Source organism: Grus americana, chromosome 5, assembly GCF_028858705.1.
Source record: "Grus americana isolate bGruAme1 chromosome 5, bGruAme1.mat, whole genome shotgun sequence".
Taxonomy (NCBI): Eukaryota; Metazoa; Chordata; class Aves; order Gruiformes; family Gruidae; genus Grus; species Grus americana.
Window position 1 is genome coordinate 59,436,519 of NC_072856.1, and position 23,500 is coordinate 59,460,018.

Sequence of the window (23,500 nt, forward strand, 5' to 3'; positions counted from 1 at the left end):
TCCCCAAAGCAAAAGTATTCTTAGATGGCTTCTTGGTGACATCTCATCGTATCTTGTATCTAGAAGGGCTCAAAATAAATCTTGAATCTCAGTGTCAGAAAACACCATACCCATCATATAATTTTGTGATACACCCAAGCGTTGAACAGTGTGTTCCCCTCTTACCCTCTCCATCATGATGATCCATCCATGTGTTTTTGCACTTGAATGTAGGGATATATATTTCCTTGATGTAAGATATTCCTTATTCCATATGTCGCCAACCCCAAGTTAATGAGATGACAAAGATAGCACAAAATGATGCAGGGAAATGGGAGCTGTGGTATGGGAAGGAGCAGCACCTACTGTTTGAGCCAAAAATTCAAGGGGAACTGAACGCCCTTGCTTTGCACCAGTGAGGTATTATAATCAGCTGAGTTGCAGCATCTTGCCTTTTTGAGAGGCACCATCTCCTTGGCTCCTGTAGAGTTTCTTCTGGTATGTTTAGTCTCTAATTTAGAAGGGAAAAATACCAATTGGCATGTAATTCTATAAAGATTCCCTTTTCCTTTTCTAACTCATCCTGTATCCAAATTGCATTGCACTGAAGCTTGAGTCTGTTGCCTATTCATTGCTTCAAATCTTCAGGTTCTGACTAGTTACCATGGCACTGAATTTCTCTTTTGATTATTTTGTGAAATTTTTGTTTTGTTCTATAATATTTCTGTGCAGTATTTACTGAAAAGATGAGAACCAGTAAAGGAATGAACTTGCTCAAATTGTACTACAGCCAGTGGGTTTTTGTTGATGCACAAGTGATTCTTTTCGTATCCATCAGGGAGTAAATTGGTACAAATATTCAGTGAATTTCCAAAGGTGAACTTAGTTCTTGCAAAATCTATGTGGAATTATTTTCAATTTGCTCTGAAATCTCTGGATTTAGAAGCATCTTCACAAACTGCCAATGCCCAGTCAGTACTGTGTAATCCGTTGTGTAATTACACTATGTAAATATTACCTGTCGGCACACTGCTTTCTATCAGGGTACTGTGTGGTGTTGGAGCTTCCACTGTAATAAGTCTGATGGTCTTAATGTCAAGCAAAAGACTAAGTGAGCTTCTTGCCTTAATACGCTTAACATACTAGGGTTTTTTTCTACTCTCCTGTTTAGTTTGTTGCAGTAGAGGTAAATTACACTTTAGCTGTTTAATTCCAAATGGGTTTAGTTTAAGTACAAGTATATTTTGGTGAAGAAACTGCAGTGGCTTTTGTGTGATTTTCATGTTTTCCATTTCTGTTACTGAATTTGACCATCTTGTACTAATGCTGCATTGTTCCTATGGAAAATACTGATTATGAACTCTTCCTTTAGGTTGCCATAAAAATAATTGACAAAACACAGCTGAACCCAACTAGTCTACAAAAGGTAAGTTGTTACATTTAATCTTTCAACTGTATTGTATCTTGTTTTGTTTCACCACCACCTTCTGTTAACCCAGAATGCCTGTGCTGATGAATCTGAACCATTGCATACCTTGCACACATCTGACTACTGTATTTAATAACTAGTTTTGTAACACACATTTTTGAGAATGCTGCAGTTGTTCAAGATGAACTCGCACAGAGCTGTAAACTGAGAAAACAGTGGTATCAGCCACTTCCTTTGTCTCCCAAGCATAGCTAACTCTGTAGAGAGGACGTTTGTGGTTTGGTGTCATGCCCCTGTATCTTCGTGCTGGTCACTTTGCTAAACTTATAAATACAAAGCTTATGTTCTCTCCTCTTAAACTGCCCTTGAAAATACTGCCTCTGGACAGAAGGCCAAGCAGTATCTATGCCTTTCACGTAGTTTGCAGCAGGAAAGGTGATGCTGTTTTATGGAACAAATTGGAGCATGGCTATTCTGGTTTCTTCCCTCCAGCCTCAAATGTTTAATGTGCTGTTACAGTTGTATCGCCTTATCTATTTTAGTAAGTAGTGATAAATCCTACTCTTTCATCGAGCAAACCAGTCTGCTTTGGAGTGCCTGCAGGAAGTACATTTAAATGTCACTTTTACCTAGGACTTTTCTAACTCTGTCCTTTTAAGTGCTGCAGTCAAAGGCTTTTTATTTACTTTTGAGTACTTTGATAAAAAAGCTCCCTGCAATATTTCTGTTTGAACGAGAGAATACTCAGAACTTACCTGCAAACAAAATGAAATAGCATAACGAGAGTAAACTGGAGAATATACACATTTTATGCAAATACTAAAAAGATTGTGTGACAAGGTGTTTTTATCAAAATTAATGGTGCAAAAGTAAATTGGAAAAACACACACAAGTTCTTACGTTGTATGGTTTGGTCGAGAGGCAAAGAATAACCTATAGAAGAAAGGGTCCATCATCTGAACAGGTAGCAACTTCCTACTTACTCTGTAGACTGGCTAAAAGTAGATAATGTGGTTCCAGTTTTCTCAGAATATTTTCTGGCTTAATCCCTGAGGTTATTGGTAATTTCTGGGTAAGCAAGGAGGAAATGAAATGCAAATTAAGTAATATGATGGATTAGATAAAGTTGATCTGTGTGGCAGATCTATGCAACTTGGAATACCTGAAAAAAATTGTTGCACTTAGAAGAGAAACAAAAACTATGTGATAGGAAGGGGAAGGGTCAGGGCATGGCAAAAATGGTCAGAGAAGTAGAGAGGCCATGTTTTCAGACAAAAATGTAAAATCTTAATCCTTCAAATGGTGTTATCTTGAGATTGGGCTGTAATGCTAGCTTGAGCTCATATGAAGGTACAAAGCAAACCTTTTACAAGTCACAGGTGTTCGGTTGGCAAAGCCACAGGCTGGAAGGGTGCTTGTTGGCCCTTTGGTTCCTGGGTTTCAGCCTGCTCAGTGTCCACTGGTGTCTCCGTTGTAATTTCATTTTTTCTTTACAATTTATAAAATTAGATTATAAAGTGTGATTTGTAAAGTGGTCCTGTCTACCGCTGAGATTCTTAAATGGGAGTCTGGAAGAATAGTACAAAATAGCAGGGTAGAAATCAGATCAAATTTGGGGAGTGACATTGCTAATGTGCTCTCCTCTCAAAGTTCATTTGTTATATGAGCACAGAAAAAATTTAGCAAGACATGTCAGGGTTCTCAATTCAAAAATTGAAAGTAATTTTCTTAAAATTAAATGCCTGCTTGTCATAGTAAGCAGAGTGAACGCACAACGCATTACTTGCCAGTTTTGCTTAATCAAGGCTTTTTTTGCAAACCCTTGCCCCTTTTCCCCCAGCGCTGTCAGCAGTGCCATAGCCTCAGTGCATTTGAAGCCAACTGCACACGAGACCTGTAGATGCAGGGGAAGCTAAGATGGAAGTGCTTCTGACCTTGCACTTCTGGAGAGAGCGATAAAATATTTGAGGTATGGTGAGGAGGGAAGGGCTGTGCCGAGAAGAGGGTGTGGTATATAGTGTCTCAGCTGCGGTGTAGCTGCATACTGTAGTCATCCTTAGGTGGGGAAACAAATGGTGATTAAGGCTGTCGGTTCTGATTTCTTTGAATTGCATCTTGCACGCCAATACTTCAGAACGAAGTTAACCTTGTTAAGGACTTGCTTTGCTTTCTGGAGCAGTAATTCTTGGTATGCCCTCGCAGCGAGCTGCGGGCGGCTGCAGTCCTGACAGCTCAATATTCAGCAGCGCGGTTCTTCAGAAGAGTCAGGTTTCTGGTCTGCTGCTGAGGAAGTCAGTGGTAGCCGCATGCAGCTACTCTTGAACTGTTGTTTTAGGACCTAATTACTACTCTGCGGCTCTTGCTTAGTGAAGAGGAAACTGTAACCGGTACTTCCCTGCTTTGAAAGAAGAGGGAATTCTTAGAGATTTTTTCCCATGCTGGTGGTGTTAGTCATAATCACTATTCTCCACAAATATACTTGTGTACCCGGTTCCAGTGAATATTGGTCTCACTGGAAACAAGTGCTGATGCTACAGTAGTTCACTTCCTCCGAGACAAAAAAAAAAAAATCTTGTTTGTTTTTTTTTTCTTTTGAATTAGTAATGCCATTATATGCAAGGGTTTTTTTTACCAAGCCCATGTAATAGCACTAACTAACTTCTGATTTTCCTTTTTTAGAACTAGGCTCCTCAGCCAAATATTTTTGTTCATTATTTGCAGATGTTTTGCCACTTGTTTGGGCCATTTTGTTGTTAAAGCTTTTTAGAGTTCTTAAATATCAATTTTAACATGGACAGTGTCCTTTCTGACCATGGGTCAATCAGTATTTTAAAAATTACAAGAAAAGGATGAGAATTTAAAATGTCCAGGCTTTTCTGTTTATAACAAGTATTTTTTTCTGTTTTCAAGTTGTGCTTTGTTTGAGGCAAACTGTATTGTGTAAAGGCTTCCTGCTTGAGGCTCCTAATTATATATAGGGCATATTTCAGTGAGTGGTTATCCAGAGAGGAGCCTATTACACAGGTAAAGCTTGGGCTGGCTTGGGACAACACATTGTGAAAAGACCTCTGCTCTAGGGAGGAAGGAAGCCAGGATATGTTGGTGCTCTATCTGAGCCTACTGACTTTTTAGCAAACTTTTTCAGTATTTTTAAAATAATTTGTTACTAAAACTCTTGCAATACCTAATGCAGGAACACTTCTAATCAGTCTTTTGGTGTGTTCAAAGAGAGTTGGCTTAAAAGATGAGTCCTTCTTTTCCCCCACTCCCTTGTTGTTTTGGATGTGTCAGCATAATAAAATTCAAGTAAAATTGATTCAAGATTATTACTCAGTATGTGTCTCTGCTTCCATTGCTGGTTTGTTAGGGGTTGTTTTTTTTTCCCCTCAGTTTGTCGGCCAGCAGCGTTAATTAAATGTAATTCTTTCCCCATATCTAACATGGCTCTCAGTCAAAGGACCAGACCACAACAAAGCTGAAAGCCATTTGTTTGGCAGACTAAGGATGTTTGTCTTTGCTTAGAAACATTTATAGAGCTCCTGTTGACGGAAAATGAGCTATTCAACAAGTTGGGAGTAGTTTTTAATCTCTGTATTAGAAATTAAACTGATAAGCACTGTTTTCAGTTGATTATCTGCCTTTTATGGCCTCATTATGACAAGTTCCTAAAACTAAGAAAATAATTTTCTGTGTTGAGAAGCTTTACGTTATGTCTTCTGATGTTACACCTTCTGCATTCCTGTGGCAGAGAGCCTCAGATATGTGGACTTTTATCATACCTGGCTGTTAGCAATTAATTTTACTGTGTGATCATGATTACTACTTAATTTGCTAGAAGCTGAGGCACATAATATTTTCATAGAATCATAGAATGGTTTGGGTTGGAAGGGACCTTCAAGATCATCTAGTTCCAACCCTCCTGCTGCAGGCAGGGACACCCTCCACTAGACCACGTTGCCCAAAGCCCCATCCAGCCTGGCCTTGAGCACTTCCAGGGATGGGGCCTCCACAGCTTCTCTGGGCAACCTGTTCCAGTGCCTCACCACCCTCACAGGAAAGAATTTCTTCCTAACATCTAATCTAAATCTCCCCTCCTTCAGTTTAAAGCCATTACCCCTTGTCCTATCACAACATGTCCTTGTAAATGGTCCCTCTCCAGCTTTCTTGTAGGTACCTTTAGGTACTGGAATGCTGCTATAAGGTCTCCCCAGAGTCTTCTCCTCTCCAGGCTGAACAACCCCAACTCTCTCAGCCTGTCTTCACAGGAGAGGTGCTCCAGCCCCCTGATCATTTTTGTGGCCTCCTCTGGACTTGCTCCAACAGCTCCATGTCCTTATGTTGGGGCTCCCAGAGCTGGACGCAGTACTCCAGGAGGGATCTCACAAGAGCAGAGTAGAGCGGAGGGAAACCCCCTCCCTCGACTTACTGACTGTGCTTCTTTTGATGCAGCCCAGGGTATGGTTGGCTTTCTGGGCTGCTAGCGTGCATTGCCAGGTCATGTTAAGCTTTTCATCAGTCAACATCCCCAAGTCCTCCTCAGGGCTGCTCTCAATCCGTTCTCCACCCAGCCTGTATTTGTGCTTGGGATTGCCCCGAATTACGTTTTGGGAGAATGAAATGTAGGAAACCTTTTTTCAGCATTCCATGTGAAAGTTGCATGATGTTTTACATTGTATTATGTATTATATTCTATTTCTATAGAGGAATGCAATGTCAAGCATTTGCACATACCTTTGTGGAAGCTGTCTGTGTCAAAATGTCAAACATAACATTTAAACTGACTAGGAGAGGAGCACAATCTGAAGTGCATTTATCTACCTAAAATTCTAATAAAGAATTTGGTGGTGTTTGTATCCTGTTCTCAAGTATTTTTAGTTTTAATTTCCTCTGAGAAAAAACGAGTCTTTTTTTAAAAAGCTTGTTTCTAGTCACCACTTCAGCAAATGGCCCATATGTAGAAGCTACTTTTTGACATGCTTCATTCAGGTTACTAATGCAGAGTAGTCATCTTGTAGACCAATGATATATTTAGAGCAGCCCAAAATGTGGTATGAGCCTTACTTTATCACATTAGACCATCAAAGTGTACAGTGTACAATGGAGGAAGTAGCTAGCTAGTTCCAGCCAGTCAGCATACTTTATTAAAAAAAAAAAATAAATTAGAATAGTGAATATATTCATTTACATGATCATACTGTGAGTTTTAGCCTCGTTCCTACTGTGTTATTCTATATTGCCCTTGGTTGACTTGTTTGGTGGCACCAATTATGACTTTGCCTATATTTCCATACTTAATTCTATGAACATATTTTTTTTAAGTGGGTGAGGTGATGATAAATAGGCTAACGGCTGAGGAACAGCCAAGGCCTTCATCTGTGCAGCAGTGGAGTTGCCCTTGGTGAGGGTCTGACTCAGTAGGTTTTTATCTCAGTGTTGGGGCAGAAGGTATCAACAATCAATTGAGAGCAAATTAAGCAAACTGTCTTCAAAACTTTAAAAGCTGACCAGAGCCTTTCAATTATATAAGCTGTGATTAAAAGTATTAATGGAGTATTCAGGATTTATTATACACCAGTTCAGCTGAACTGAATGAAAAATAAGAAAAAAATAGCTATAGATTCAACTGCTTTTAAATTTCTGATGATGAGAGATGGTGAAGTAGTCTACATTGTCTAGTTATATATGAAAAAGCTCCAGAAATAACATAGGCAAAAAGGCAGTTTACTTACTTCTCTGAGGGAAAAAGAAAACGTACCTGTGTAGCTTTTGAAACTCTGTTTTGCATGGCCTAAAACCTACTTGATCAATCCTGATTGCATTTAAGCAGCTTGTCATCTAGCGAAGTGTCAAGCATAGACCTGGATAAGATAATAAGATAATTAAAAGGGGGAGAAGGTCTGTTGGGCAGTGCAATGAGGATTGCTCTCCAAATCTTAGCCTTTACAGAAACATGAGAAAGCAGAGAATGACTAGAACAACTGATCTCCAAATTATGATCCCCCCCTTATTTATCTAAATCCCACCCTCCCACCCCTTGCATTTTCTTTTAATAAAAGACACAAAAGCACAAGGATTTTGTTTTGTTGATTCTTGTTTTCTGTTTGTTTCTTATGTTTCACTCTTTTTTGGCTTTTGTTAAGTACACCTACAGATTTTTGAGTCATTAGTAATACATATAGACATATCAAATGTCTTCACTTTATCTGAAATCTGACCTGACGCCAATCTTGCAGCAGTACTTTTTTCTTCCTTACTCTTAATAACAATGGTGTTACCTCTTATTTACAAAACTCTTTTTCTCCCATGTCTACATTCCTGTGGAGCTGTGGACTTTCTGCTTCAGTTTCTTTACATTAAGTTCAATATCATTTGTTACGTTACTGCTATTCCTGTAGAAGCTGGTGTTACGTTTATAATAAAACCACTTGATTACTCCCACTTTTTGAAGCATGCTGTTAGAAAATAATTGAGGCTTAAGAATGTCAACCTTCTGGAGGCTTGGGAAGCATGGGGGGAACTGTAGAGGGAGAACAGCTATGCACTTGACTGCTATATAGTGTACTGCCTAAAAAGAGAATTCTTTGGGTTTTCCAAATAAAATAGTATTTGCACTTCAAGGTTTTTTGTAATGGTTTTTTACCTTGAGTCTTTTCTGGGAGAAGAATTGAGACTACTTTTACTTCATTTGCTATTAACTAACTTCATTAAAAGCAATGTTTTATATTGCAGTAGCAACACCTGTGGCATTTTTAGTATTACATTTGTGGATTTATCATAGAATAGAATTATAGAATTGTTTAGGTTGGAAAAGACCTTTAAGATCATCAAGTCCACAAGTTAACCTAGCACTGCCAAGTCCACCACTAAACCATGTCCCTAAGCACCACATCTATGTGTCTTTTAAATACTTTCAGGAATTTATGTGCATCTTATGCAGAAAAGAGTTTTCAGAGGTGAAAATAATTAACAGCTGATCAGCAATAGGCTTTGCTTTCATTTGTTAAATGTCATTCCCGTATTGCCATCCAGTTGCACGAGGACAGAGTTTACTCTCTGTGACAGGCAAAGTTGAACTCTTTGGAAGTAACTACTCAAGCAGGACACTCTTCACATGGGTACTGGTGTTGGGGAGGGGGGGAACAAGATCCTTATAATCAGTATGTGGTCTCTGGATACAGCACCATTTATCTAACATCATCCTGCAGCTTGAAATGGGCAGCTGTACTCCCTCACCACCTATCCTGCCAAAATAGATGTGCTGGGGTGAGCAAGGGAACTGTGACAGAAAACTTAGAGATGGAGTGGTTTTATTTGAGGGAGTTAATGTTTTGTGAGACTTGCTGTTCAGTTCATTCCTGGACCTTGTGCGTCAGTCTGGGGTAACACCAATGCTTGCGTAAAGGGAAGTGGTATGCTCCTGTTGCATAGGTAGGTGGATGGTGAAGAGGGTGGGACCAGGCTGATCCCTTTGAGACTGTGCCCCTGACGTTATGGTGTTTCTCCTGTCTGCTGGGGATTGTTGGATCAGGAAGACACCGCTTGCGTTCTGCCCTATTAATTTTTTGCAAGTAAATTCAGTGTGTTGTACTGGCTGAGCGGGCTCGGAGGCTGGATGTCTGGCAGCAAGAATCACTGGAGCTGCGATGACAAACCAGGACTAGATGCTGCTGTGCCTCAGTCGCCTTGCTGGAATGCTTCTGAAGGGCCGAGGGGGAGCCTTGCCTGCTCATCTCTCCTTAAAGCTTCCTCCTTGCTGGTGTAGTTGGATAACACACTTTTTTTGTGCAATATAAGCAGCTGATTTTTCACTTGTGAGTTCCTGTTGTAGCACAGTAATTCCATGGCTTTAACAAAGTACTGAAGCACGATGAATTCATACCAGTAACATAATGCAGTGGTCTTCAAAAGGTGCTCTGGTGGGGGTTCATGGGATTGGAAACAGCATTTTCTGTGAAGGAGTGAAAGATGGTATGAGATGTACTGGCCAGCAAGAAGCTGCATGGGCTCATAATGGGCTTCTGTCCCCAAAGGTCTGCGAACCACAGAGCTAGGGTCGCTTCTCTCCTGAGCTACCTGGAGTGCTTTGTGGGTGTTCTCAGGTTTTGAGGGTTGGTTTGTTTGGGGAGGGGTGTTAAAAGAAGCAGGCACTTAACTCTTCCTTCCATTAAGTGCTTATTTCATGAACTTCATTGAAATACTAATAGTAATGTTTGCCCTCTGTGTTTAAAAAGGTATATCAAAATGATCAGGTTTTAGGAAGAATGAGTGTTACCTATTTCATTAACTTATTTCATGTTTTATGTTTATTTCAGCTCTTTAGAGAAGTAAGAATAATGAAGATTTTAAATCATCCAAATATAGGTAACTTGTTTCTTCTATATAATTTCCAACTCTGGATAAATGTTAGCTTTTTCACTGTTAAAAGTGTTGTGGTATGAGTTTAAAAGATGATTCTGCACTAGCGTGTCGATTTACTGTAAAGTAGCAGTAACAAATGCTTTTTCAAAGCTGTGTATTGGGGGGGGGGGAACAACCAAAACCAAACACAAAAACCCCAACGTTTTCATCCCTTTGCAGAAAATGCTATTTGCATAGCTAACTAGTATTTTTGTTTATTTTGAGTATAATACTGATTTTGACTGAATTCAAGCTCTCATTAAAAATTAGTATATACCAAAACCAAGAAGTGGTCAAGAAATTGTTCAGGATTGTATATTTAAATGATGTAGTATTGTTACAGGACTGTCAGCAAACCGACTCATTTCTTGCCATGTATGCCAATTCAGTGCATAAAAATAGCTATTGCTGATGCTCAAATCTGTGGAAGTTCTGCTTAATTTATTTGCTTTTCCTGTGTAACAGAAGCAAAGTATTGTTTCTTGAGAAATTGTTTTTCTGTATGAATTGACCAAATGTGTTATAGTATTTTTCACTTAGGAACATTAGACAGAAAAAGCTTCTTTAGAGTAATAGTCGCATATCGTCAAGTAGCAAGCAAATAGGTTTTAGTTTTTCATTTCCTGTGACAAAATTCTCTGTGGGGTTAACATAATGCTTCTGCAGCTAGTTAACTGATTAATAAATGGCTTTATTTTCTAGTGAAGCTATTTGAAGTCATTGAAACTGAAAAAACTCTCTATTTAATAATGGAATATGCAAGCGGGGGTAAGTACCTCTCTCTGTGATGACGCATGTTAACAAATTGCCAAGTGGGAGAAACCACTTGTTTTCTTTAAAGTTTTGCTTTCTTTTTCAGCAAGTATTAATGTCACAGTAGTGTAAAATCTTAAGCAAAGTCTTTAATACTCTCTGGCACTTCTTTGAGGAATATAATTAATGATAACTCTTAAAAACAGCTACTGAACTTACTGCAACTTAGTAACATTTGCTTTGTTTTCACAACTCTAGTGGGAATCTTTATTCAGCCATTGATCCTGTCCGTAACAAATGCCAACCTTTTCAATTTACTGTATTCAGCTCCCTACCTGTGGTGTTCTATTTTGTATAAGATATTTGGTAAAAACACATTCAGATGAAACACTTTCTTTAACTGTTGCTTTCAAATGCACAAGCACTGCAACTTCTGGGTTTTTTAGATGTCGATGACATTTGACGTGTCTTAATCACAGACCTTCTACTTTCAAGGGTTGTGAGGCTTAGCCTTAATGCCACTTTAGGAGGAACTTAGACTGATTGCAGAGAGGCGGGGAAAAAAGCTCACATCATGCAGTGTCAGATATTTTCACCAGAGCTAGAATTAAGGTATTTGGGCTTAAGTTACTCCTTGCTGGCTAAAACCTAATAGCACTCAGTTTGTCAGTGTGACCCTTTAGCATCAGCAGCTGGGAATCTCAAATAGTTGAGGCTTTTCTTTAGTTTTGGGAGGGAGATAGAGACACTTCAGAGAAAATCAGCGTTGAATTCTGACTCTGACATTAGATTATGTAAAATTTAACCAATTACTATAAATCAGGTAATGATTCTCTACCTGCCTATGTTTTCTTCTAGCAGCTCCCTAAATGCTCAGCCAAGATTTGTCCAAACAGAAACAAAGTTGGTAAAATAACCATTAAAATATTGGCTAGTACAGGTGTTTGTGGAGGCATCTCTATGCTGTTTGATGGTACTAGACTTAAAAGTGAAGTCCTGTTGCCATCTAGTGATTAGTTTCTGGGAGGTAGAAGGGCCAACAGCTCTCTAAAGCAGTAAGGATCTATCTTACGGTAATGGAGAGATACATTTCTGTACTGGTCTAAAAGGCCATGAGCAGTACCCTTTGCATATGCTGTGTTGTGCAAGAGAGGAATGGCTGGTAATCTCGGTGGCAGGCATCAATTTCCCATATTTCCTCTTTATCAAGATACTGGTCACGCATGATGCACATGAACTATGGCTGCAGGATGAAAGAAACTCCTGCTACAACTGCAACACTTCACATAAATTTGGGATAATTCTTTCTCTAGAATAATTTTCCCTGAATTGTGAAGAAGTGTTCAGGTTTGTTCCTTCAAGGTTTTTGAAGAAACAGCTGTTAGATACAGCTGAAAGAGTTATCTGAGTTGAGTATTAAAAAATACGCTACAGAGGGAAGTAAGGCTATTTTGCAGAAAATCCTGACATTGCTCAGTTGTTACTTTTCCTGCTGTATGACTCTGGATTTTTAATTCAAATTTAGTGGAGTTGCTTCTTTTAAAAAATAAATGTGAAGTTACTCAACTCTTCCCTTGTGAGGTGGCTATCTACAAAACAGTGTTTTCTTGCCCAGTAGAGAATATTTAGATATTTGATCAAGTTCTAAAGTTTTTATTAATTTTACATATTAGCAAAGAATTTTTAAAACTGCATACTAGTCTGTGTTTGTAGGAGTTCTTATGTATGTGACTATTGGCTTTTAGTAAAGAAAGTCTCCAGTGCTCTCACAAACGTGTCAGTGTTTCATGGGCCAGCTGGCTGCACCTACAGCTCAAACGTTGTAGTCTGTATTGACGTGCTATAAAATGACCGGATTAATTAAAGGGAAAAAACCCAAAATACAATAGATCTTTAGTACTGCTTTAGTAATCTCCTTTAGTCGTCCACTGCCATACAACATTGGGCTGCTTCTGGAGTAATCCTTCTCAGTGTATCTTACAGATCTGATGCTTGTGGGATGGATTATGTCAGTGTGTCCTGCAATGCTCGTTATTGTAGGATGCTCGTTATTGTGACCTTCCTTGTGGGTACCTCTTCCAAGCCTAGGTTAAAGCTAAGATTTCTGATTTTGGTTAGAACACATTTATATACATGCACAAAGAAAAATTCTAATGCTAGTATGATGATATTTGCAAATATAATCAGATGTTCCTTTTTTTTTTTGTGGGGAAAAAAAAAACCTTGTGAGAGAGTCTGTGAAGGGGTATATGTCATCTTTATTTACAAAACAGAAGTATGCTGCTCAGTTTCTATTGTAAATAATTGGAAGGAAATGGGGGTTTTGTCTATATCAGTCATTCATTGTCTTATTTTCTTGTATAAGAGATGACCATGTAGTAAATTGCACAGCAGTTGTGCCTTTTCTCTTGAGCTAACCTGTAATCGTAAACTTGAAGTACAGTCATTCCAGTGAAGCTGCTGTGGGCAACTGCTAGAGAGGAATCTCTAGATTCTTAAATTGGCATTAATGTATCTCATTATTGAATTGTAGGGGAAGTGTTTGACTATCTGGTTGCACATGGAAGAATGAAGGAAAAGGAGGCTAGAGCTAAATTTAGACAGGTATGTATAACATTTCTATACATCAGCTTCCTCCCCCCCCCATTTTTAATGCTGAGATGAGTAAAATGGCTCTCCTTTGCGTTTGACTTCTAGCAGTGTTCAGCATGTTGTGGACTTGTAGCCCCAAGTGAGAAAAACTTGGGTTGCAGTAGTACTTCAAAGGGATTAGTAGTCCATTCAGTGGTGCTAGTTTCCTTAGTGCTGTGTGCCAGCATGTCCAGGACTGCCAGAACACAGTGACTGCTTGATTCGGAAGTATATTCCATTCCAAAATGCATTTCCTCTGGGTTGATTTCATATATTCTTAGTTCAGCTGGTCTGTAACATTTTGGAAGTTATTCAAATGTAACAGACTACAAACAGGCCAGTTTCAAAACGCAGGCAGCGCATGTAACAGGGATCTGTTCACACCCATCCGCATACATGAAAAGATGCAGTTTCATAGTTGTTCTAAAAAGTCACGGGAAAGTAATTTCTAGGCTTGTTCGTTTAGCTTGCTTTATGATTGATAAACTAACCCTGCAAAGATGTTGGAATTTCATTCATCTGTAAAATGCATTTCCATTCTATAGTAAAGCAGTATTAAACATAACCAAATATTTTTGCATAACTAATTTAATTCCAAATCTCTGCTCTTGTAGCATCTAGAGTTTCATTTGCAGATATGACTGGTCTGATATACTTTGTTTTCTGCTCTTGTGCAGAAATTTGTAAATGCCTACATTTCTATCTCTTTGGTCACTTGAATAACCTAGATAATGTTGTGAAGAGTAATAAATATAAAAATTACGCTCCTGCTTAATGACACTTTAATGAATAGGGACAAGAGTGTTTTACTGAATGGTATGTAGGGGTTTTAAACTGATGAATTGTAGAATGTTACGGCTTCACTGTTGAAGGGGAGGCTCCAATAGCTTCACTTCTTAAGCACAGCTATAAAATAGTAGAAGAAATTTGATGTAATATATGAGACGTCCAGGAAATCTCAGTTAATGACTTTCACAAAATATCTTATAAAGAAAACTTCTCTAGTGTGGGTAGGGTGACCAAAAGGAACAATTTGGGAACTAGGAAACTGTGTCACAACTGTTCTGCTCCTTCTGTCTCATATAATAAGAATTGTGCGAAAGCAGTATAAGCGATAAGCTCAGAAGTAGCAATGAAGGTAAAGAAAAATAGAAATTCATTTAACCTAACATAAGGAGACAACAAAAGCATTTCTGTGAAATCCTTGTTCCTTTGTTTTCTCTCATCTCTTTACATCTTTTATTTACCCTCTTTAATCTTTTGGGGAAAAAACCCCCACAAAACCAAAACACCAAAACAACCCAACAAAAGCAGCTGCAGACTTCAGATCCCCAGAACTGATTTGTGATTACTCGAGTTCTACAGCTTGATAGTAAGGAAAATTTTTCTTCCTCTTTAACAAAATCTTTCATATCTTTTTAAAGCTGCTTCCTTCCCTTTCATATTCCGGCAGGTAGAGGACTTTACTTTGTGATTGAGGGTTTCTGGTATGTGTTTCTGTGCTGTGTTGGAGTAGATGTGATGGGTTGTGGAGCAGTCATTCCCACTTCAGTCGTCTCTTCTAAATCCCAGACTGTTGCCTTGTTCTTTGTAATGTTGCTTGAAGAGCTTCAGAGTAACTTGAGAGGATTTGCTGTTCTCTCTCAGATGTGAATGTTGAAAACTTCTGCCAGTATAGTTCTCTGCTCTTTGTCCTGAGCTTCTTTTATCAGGAGCTGTGTGGAAAAAGATCTTGCAGTAATTCCATTGAAGTTGCACATTTGTTCAACAATTACCTGTTTTTTTTCCTAACAATTCAGCTCCTCTTTAGGTGAAACCTTGTAGAAACAGGTCAAACGTGTTTTACAGGTACACTTAGTGCTTAATTTTATGGGATAACCTAAGTAGTACGAGATATATGTAACTTCATTTTTCAGTAACAAATGTGAAGGGGAAGAATTTAAAAGATACTTACTTGCTGAGCTGGGTATTTGACTCATCAAGAGTTGATTTTATGTACTTCAGATTCTTAGCTTGATTTTATTTTTTTCTTTTGTACTTCAGTAGACTAAATGCTCTTTGTAAAGATACGTAGGTGGTGTCACTTAAATCCACTGAAACATACAGCAGTATGTTTTCATTTTCTTCTTACAAGTCTTGTCTCCTGGTGCAGGCAGCTGTGCTCTGTCCTCCCTCCACAGCTGACTTCCCTGCCACTGAGCTCAACCAATTTTAGAGGACCTTGATCTCGGAGAAAGGAGGTTCTTGTGAGCTTCAAAAGCGTGAGTGCCTGGAAAAAAAGAGAGAACCCTAGCAATAACCCAAGGAGAGAAAGTGTAGGCGAGCTCATTGCACTTTGCTAGAGAGAAGAGCATGCGCGCAGGGCAGAAGTCAGGCAACTTTTATCGGAGCTTGGCATTTATTAGATGCTAGAACTCTGACTGCGGGGCAGTGTTAAAGGAAACTAGATCTTGCTGGGTTTACAGATCTCAAAAACTATTCATTTCACCTTACTGTGGTCCCAGAATAGCTTTGTATAGCTCTTAGCCACTGTTGGAGGGAGAATGCTCTCTGTAGACCTTTTATCTGATTCAGTGCAGCTGTTCTTATGTTAGATAGAGACTTATGACATAATAGGGATTTTTTTGGTTTTTTTTTTTTTAATTTGCTAACTGGTTTAACAGACGGTGGCTCTCTCTAAACTGAAGAAACAGTTGTGCCATGGTATAGATCTTAGTTCTTACAATAGGTTGTACTATATCTTGTTTTCAGATCATGTTTCTTCTTTCAGTAGGTGTCATTTCTGGATCAAACACTTGTGTTTTATCTGAGGAGGCACTTCCTCTCTAGCAGGCAAAGAGTGGGATTTGATAATTCTCCTCTCTTTGCTTGTTAAAAAAACCAACATTTTTTTGGTCCATTTTGTTACGCATACTTAAGTTTTTTGGCAGGAAAAAAGAATGTAAAAAGACAGTGATCATGTTATTCCAGTCACGCTTGACAAGGAACACAGGAGAGGGTATGAACACTAAAAATACAGCCATGCTCTGCAGTTACCCGTTTCAAGCTCCTTTTGTGCAGCCATGTGTGAGAAATTCAAATCCAGAACGTTTTGCATTCTTAATGCCACCTTGTTTTTCTTTCCCTATTACAGGCTTCCAAGCAGTTCTAGTTCAATCTTACCATCCTTTTTCCATAGAACAATCTGCTCATCTGGATAAGAATTAATGCAAAAACTGGGAAGCTGAGACTCAGGGCAGAGGGTCTCCCCAAATTCATGTGTATTAATTCCTTGGCTTCCTTTTTTACAGCCAATTAGATCTGGCCTCCTTCAGTCTTCCTGCTGTTTCCCTGCAGAAGCAGTTTAGAATTTTTAATGCTGGTGGATGTTAGGACAGATCTTGGCAAATAAAAAAAATCCACAAAATACATCTGATGTGTTTCAATTAAGAAACAAAATACTTGTGGCAGTGTGGAAGAGACCTCGAGAGGTCATTTATCTATCCTTTTGTCATTTAATCCTTACGAAGAATGGTTTCTTTGCCTAGAGATAACTTGTTCTAACTTGTACTTTAAAACCTATGATTATACAGATTTTTGAAGTCCCTCCCAAGAAATGTATTTCAATTGTTACCTCTAGCAGAAAGGTCTGCCTGTTTCTTCCCCTCTTTCCCCACCTGCCAAGCATCAGCAAATTTCTCACACTCAAGTAGGTTGGAGGTGAGCGGGCTGTAAATGGAAACAGTGATGGAAGGTGGAAGACAAAGGGAGTCAATTCAGTGCAGCCATGCTTTGTGCTATTTTTCATTCAGTTATGGCTGCTGTTCTTCAGTTATTAATGTTGTACACATTGCTTTATTTGCCTTCCACTTAGACTGGACTCACTTCTGCAGTCTCTGTGCCATCCCGTTGCAATGCAGAGTAGTTGAAAAGCGTCTCCAAAGCAAACTACTGATTGATCATCTGCTAGACCTTCCGCTCTTACATAGAGTAAAAGCATTTTGGGAGCCAGTGGTATAGTGCTGTCTTTGCAGTCCCCAGGAAAGCTTGAGGTGTTTGTCATGCCATCAGCCTTGGAACCACCTCCAGAGTGAGCTTGTGACTGGCGCTAAAGTAATGGTAGTGGAGAGGAAAGGAAGGAAAACCAAAAAGATGATACAAGTGATGATGTGGGACAACTTTGGCGGTTTCAGTAACTGTAAAAAGCTGAACTCGGTCTGAAAGAGGGAGCCAGTACAAAGAGGAAAAAGTGAAAACTGAGTGAAAGTGTAGGCAATGGAAATATTTCAACTTTTCAATAGACTGCTTGGTTTCTAAGGTGGCATTTTGCACATACGCATGATTCAATAATATAGGGACACAAAGATCAAAACAACATTGGTGCTAAAGTTTCAAATGCAAAATTGACTGGTAGGTCAGTTCTTCCACCTACTCTAAATCCTGAGAGAGAGAACCATTGCTTCTTACCAGTACAGGAGGATCCTTACACCAAGCTGGGCAGTCTGATCGTGAGTTATTTTTTTGTAACAGTAATGAGACCTCATCTTTCTGTGTTGGAAATCTTCTTAATCTTGAACGAAGAATGGAAATACATTAATTTAAGCATAGTTATTACAGTAAATTATTTTATGTACAGTTTCACTTATTTTAAGAAGTCATAACGTCGTCCTCAATTCTGACCATGTAGGCATGACAATAAAATGTATTTGACCACATTTGTGATCATGTAACAAGACTTTATCTGACTTTTCCACGTAGGGTTCTGCAGCAATGCTTGTGACTCTAAAGCAATGTACTAGGACGCTGTACTGTGTAAATAGCTTATATAATTTGCTATATAAAGCAGGAAAAACTTAATGATATTTGGAAATTATGATGGAAGAAATTATTCCGTTACACTTGAGACAGAGTTTTTTCCATTGAGCTTGCTACTCTTGTACAGTATACAAAATACAGTAAACCATATGCACTTGGACAGCAGAGCTGTGTCAGATGCATAGTTGCTTCTCGCTGCATAAGTTTTGACAAACAAGCTGTTTCCCAGTAGTTTCTGCAGTAGCTAAGCCCATTTCTTACCCTTTTTCTCTGTGCTGTGGCATGAAAAATCACCTTTGGAGAGGGACTGGAAAACTTCAGTCTAGAGGGGAAGCTTTTATAGCTATATACAGTATTGGAATGGAAATACTTCAGTAACCTTTCTGAAAGTCACTGCTTCTACTGGTCTATAATTAGCAACACAGGAAAAACAAAATCCTCTTTCAAGTATAGTAGAAACCAAATAGATCAAATAACAAACACCTAAGTTATTTAGCAGCTTTTCCCCAAATACACTGGTCACGGTAGTAGTTGGGTACATAGCTCTGACTGGATAAGTACATGACAATTTTAGTAATAAATGTTGAATTTTTTGATTAAAATGCCTGTTTCTTTGAGATGTCACTTCTATAATTTGACTTGTTTTCTATCCAGATAGTATCTGCAGTGCAGTATTGCCATCAAAAACATATTGTTCATAGAGATCTGAAGGTGAGTAGGAAAAAGTGCATAAAGTGTGTGTGTCAGCTTCTGTACCTGTGGGTGTGATTTTTATTGTGCCAATAAAATGTAGTGTGTATTAAGCTTTCTGATTTCTTTTTTTGCATGTGTTATAGCAAGTTTTGAGGAATGTTTACACTGTAGAACCATTTCAAATAAAAGGAAGAGGATTTGTAAGGCTTTTAAATACAGAAATTTAATGGCTGCCTCTCACCATGTGGTCAGATTCAAATCTGATGCAGATCAGTGTTAGCTGAGAGATCTTTAAAAATAATAAAGGGGGGCTAGTTTGATAGAGGTATGACAAGTTCTCAGAACGAATTAACAGTTGTGATGATGAAACTGAAGTATGGCTTCTTTGTAGTTTAGCTCGAAATGGTATATCCCTTCTTTAAACTGTGCCTTTCATATTAATAGCATTGCCATATAACTTGTTCAACATATCATAGCTTTGTAACTTAAACAAAACGCTATCAACAACAACAAAAACCACTTGAAAAAAGTTAAAGGTTATGTATATTACCAAACTTTTGCAAGAATGCCACATAAAATACGGATATGAGACCATACCTTATTTTCATCTTAATACATCAAAATGTAAGTTACAATAGCTCAGGGTGCGTTTTTGTGGAAAAAAAAGATAGATGGTAATAACACAGTTTTCAGGTAGCATAACAGCTCCCATAGTCTGAAGCCATTGTACAGAGATTTTTAAAATAGGAGATATGTGAATGATAGACCAAAGCATACCTAAAGACCTTGGAAGGATGGGAATGTTAACAGATATTTCAGCTTTTTGCCTTTTAGGAACGAGGAAAAACAGACAGTAGCATTCTAAATCAAATACTTTAACTTAATTTTACAAACTATTCTTTCTCTTCCAGGCTGAAAATCTATTGCTAGATGCAGATATGAACATTAAAATAGCTGACTTTGGTTTTAGCAATGAGTTTACAGTTGGAAATAAACTGGACACCTTTTGTGGCAGCCCACCATATGCTGCTCCAGAGCTCTTTCAAGGGAAGAAATATGATGGACCTGAAGTAGATGTTTGGAGTTTAGGTGTTATTCTTTATACTCTTGTGAGTGGATCTCTTCCTTTCGATGGACAGAACTTAAAGGTGTGTTCTTGTAGAACATGTTGGATGTGTTTATCTAATGTTTTAAGTGATTTGCTGCTTACAACTTACTGTCTGTTTTTCTTTTGTTACCAAGGAACTTAGAGAAAGAGTCCTAAGGGGAAAATACAGGATTCCTTTCTACATGTCCACAGACTGTGAAAACCTCCTCAAACGTTTCCTGGTGCTAAACCCAACAAAAAGAGGCACTCTAGAGGTAACAACACAAATAAGGGTGCATCGGAAAGCTAGACGTTTCATTTTGCAAACTGTATTTTTGAGCTGTAACTTCTTATTGTCATACCCTTCCTGAATAGTTTCTTTGGAGTGGGTTTGGGGGGCACGGGTGTTGAGTAAAGCATATGATGTTTTTTAAGATTTTGTTTACTGGGGTTACAAGACACCTGACTCCACAGTTACTTTCAAAATGAATGTGAAACTACACTGCATACTTCATATAACTTTTCCTGATGGTTACCTTGTGGATTCCTGCATTAATGGATGATCAACCAGGACATTTTCCACATTTTCAAATGTGAACTGGAAGTACTGGCTGCTGGGTTATGATGTGGTTGCCTTTTGCCTGGATTTTGTACCATCGTGGAGGAGAAAGGCTGAAACAGTAGTGGCTTCCATGGACTTCCATAGTCAAGCTAGGACCTACTAGACTTGTCAGAGTTGTCGCACTGCTCCTGGTCTGTGTTACGGGATTTTAGCTTTCAGATGATCGGGAAGCAGCTTGGCTTGATGTGTATAGTTAATTCTCCTTACTGGAGCAAAGCAAAACTGAACAGGTACTGGGGCTTGTTTTGGAAAAGAAAAAGTAGGAAAGGCCTTAGTGCTTGGTAGAAAGGGGAGTCGTTCTTTAAACAGCTTGTTTTCTTTGCTGCTAAGTGTATTGTACTAACAAAAGCCTTTCTTTTATAGCAAATTATGAAGGACAGGTGGATCAATGCAGGGCATGAGGAGGATGAACTTAAACCTTTTGTTGAACCAGAACTAGACATCTCGGACCAGAAAAGAATAGGTAATCAAGTATTTTCCAGAATATGATACTGTTTGCATGAGGTGGGTGGTGGTTTGGTTTTTTTCCTCTACCACTCTGTATTTGTTTGCCATTTGGAAAAAGTAACTAATCTTCTAATATTGATATTTCATCAGGCTTATCTTATCACACTTAATTGCTTTGTTTAATTCTTTAAATGTTCTGTTCTTTCTCTTGAACTTAAACACTTAGCCAGCCTAAACATTACAGTGTTTCTGTTACTTACAGAGTGTCTGTTTCATTTTAGATATTATGGTAGGAATGGGATATTCTCAAGAAGAAATTCAAGAATCCCTTAGTAAAATGAAGTATGATGAAATCACAGCTACATACTTACTGCTAGGAAGGAAATCATCAGAGGTAAGTACCATTCTTACAAATGCAAAGACGCAAAGGAATCGGAAAGGGTCCTTAACAAAGTTAGAAGCAAAAATTAAGTCAGTAACTATAGGCATTGCATTCCTGCACAACAGTCCATTACAATTAAAATCACATTATTCTAATCATCAGTCTCAACTGTCCAAATGATGCTGTTTGTTCTCACCCTGATCCGAGTCAGTAAACTCTTGCCCTTAGGTTCCCCAAAACTACCCTGCTTGCTGAGCAGTTACTCCTCTGAAGGACTTTGTATGTATAGTCTAGGAGCTCAAGTGTGGATGTGCCAGCTGTAAATACTTTAAGAGAACCAAGGAGCAGGACCGATCAACCTAAAAAAGTTCTTGCCTTGTAAATTACTCTTCCATATGATGCTGAGAGAGCTTGGCATGGGTAAGCTGCTCTTGGTTCCTCTGCTGGAGGAGTTGGTGTGATGGCTTCTACTGAATGTATCCTCTCTTCCTGTTAAAATCTTAGAGAACTCTCAGGAGAGAGTACTGAAAGTAGAGATGAATTTTCTTTATCTGATTGTCCTTTGAGGAGCTGCAGATTCTGCTGAGTTTCACCAAAGACAGTTGCACAAGAATCTAAGAAAAGTTGAGGCCTCTAAGCAACTTCCTTGCTGTCACAAAATTTCCTACATACCAGAGCCACCTTCCCTCTGCATCCCTGTTACTGCTCCCATAATGTGGTGGATGTTTAATTTGTATTGTCTGAACTCCTTGTTTTAATATTCTCATTTGTATTGTAGTTGGATGCAAGTGATTCAAGCTCCAGCAGCAATCTTTCACTTGCCAAAGTTAGGCCAAGTAGTGACCTTAATAATAGCACTGGACAATCTCCTCATCACAAAGTTCAAAGAAGCATATCTTCTAGCCAGAAACAGCGGCGGTACAGTGATCACGGTGAGCAATTCTCATTTTCAGTGTTGCAGAATATAGTGACTTCCAATTCTGTTCCATTTCTGAATTTGTCTCCACCCCCAAAGATAAGGAGGATGACAACAGTGTAGCTCACAGCAAGGTGGTTAAATAATTTACTGAATGAGTAATATTTTCTTTAATGGGTTTTGTTATAAAGCCTTCAAAAGCTTCTAGAAGAATGCTGAATACACCAACTTAATTCTCTTATTCTGTTTTGCGTTGTCCCTTGCATTCCTGACCATGCTGGGAAAGTCTTGTTACACAAATTGAAGAGAATGTTGCAACCCCCTTTTTCATGAAAAGCACAGCACTCCTCCCCCATGCTCTTGTATGTCTGTTCAGCTTTTGTTTTCTTTTGACACTAGTAGGTCAACTTGTGTCTAAAACTTGAAGAAATGTCAGTTTGCCAGTATTTCTTGTTTCCTGTTTCCTGAGGGTAGTGTCACTTGATTGTCCTGCAGGAATTAAATTTCTAAAGAACGGTGACTCAGACAAACTTAGAACTCTTCTGCTTAATGAGTGTGCAGGATAGTAGCTTAGGGTTTTCTAAATATCTTAAACATCTTCCTGCTTAGACACTAACTCATACAAGGAGTCTCTGTTTAGGTCTACTTTTAAATACTTCAAGTGCATTCAGAGGTTGCTTTCCTTGGGGAGTCGGGTTGCTTTTCCTTGGGATGATGGTTACTGTGTTTTGTGATGCTTTTTATGTATATTTTTTTAATATATTTGTATGTGTTTTTATATGTGTGTGTATATACATACACTTTTTGATTAATTATTATTAAAACACTAACTTTGGTTTTCACAGTATTTTACTGTCCTCTGCAATTATGTGTATTTTGATAATTTAATTATCTTTTTGCAACTGTTGATTCCCAGTGTTAATTATTTTTATTCTTATGTGTGAATACATTTCCATTGTAGTGAAAAATAGCTACTGAACTTCTGAGAAGAAAAATCCTTTTCCTGTTGCTCTTTTTTTTTTTTTTTTTTTTTTTTTAAGCTGGACCATCTATCCCCTCAGTAGTGGCATATCCCAAAAGAAGCCAGACTAGTACTACAGACAGTGACCTCAAAGAGGAAGGAATTCAGTCAAGAAAATCCAGCAGTAGTGCTGTTGCAGGAAGAGGAATTGCACCAGCTAGTCCAATGCTTGGAAATGCCAGCAATCCCAATAAGGCTGATATTCCTGAACGTAAGAAAAGTTCAGCTGTCCCTAGTGTAAGTAGAAACACTTATTTATCAAAACCATGAAATGTTTTTTGAGGGGTGAAAAAGCGTTAAACCTACGATTTATCAGTGGTGCTGATTTTTCATTCAACGAGAATAAATG

The 23,500-nt window shown here is 38.5% G+C and overlaps 1 protein-coding gene across 14 annotated transcripts in view; it reads left to right on the forward strand.

The window, feature by feature from the left end:
- Positions 1 to 23,500, forward strand: part of MARK3 (microtubule affinity regulating kinase 3) — a 64,730-nt gene that overhangs the window by 18,302 nt on the left and 22,928 nt on the right. For all 14 annotated transcript variants that reach the window (XM_054825824.1, XM_054825827.1, XM_054825825.1 and 11 more), the window contains 11 exons: positions 1,352 to 1,405; positions 9,721 to 9,769; positions 10,508 to 10,573; positions 13,092 to 13,162; positions 18,638 to 18,694; positions 19,588 to 19,824; positions 19,919 to 20,038; positions 20,749 to 20,848; positions 21,114 to 21,226; positions 21,993 to 22,146; positions 23,171 to 23,388. In XM_054825824.1, coding sequence (XP_054681799.1) covers positions 1,352 to 1,405; positions 9,721 to 9,769; positions 10,508 to 10,573; positions 13,092 to 13,162; positions 18,638 to 18,694; positions 19,588 to 19,824; positions 19,919 to 20,038; positions 20,749 to 20,848; positions 21,114 to 21,226; positions 21,993 to 22,146; positions 23,171 to 23,388 — 1,239 coding nt within the window. The remainder of the gene's footprint in view (positions 1 to 1,351; positions 1,406 to 9,720; positions 9,770 to 10,507; positions 10,574 to 13,091; positions 13,163 to 18,637; positions 18,695 to 19,587; positions 19,825 to 19,918; positions 20,039 to 20,748; positions 20,849 to 21,113; positions 21,227 to 21,992; positions 22,147 to 23,170; positions 23,389 to 23,500) is intronic.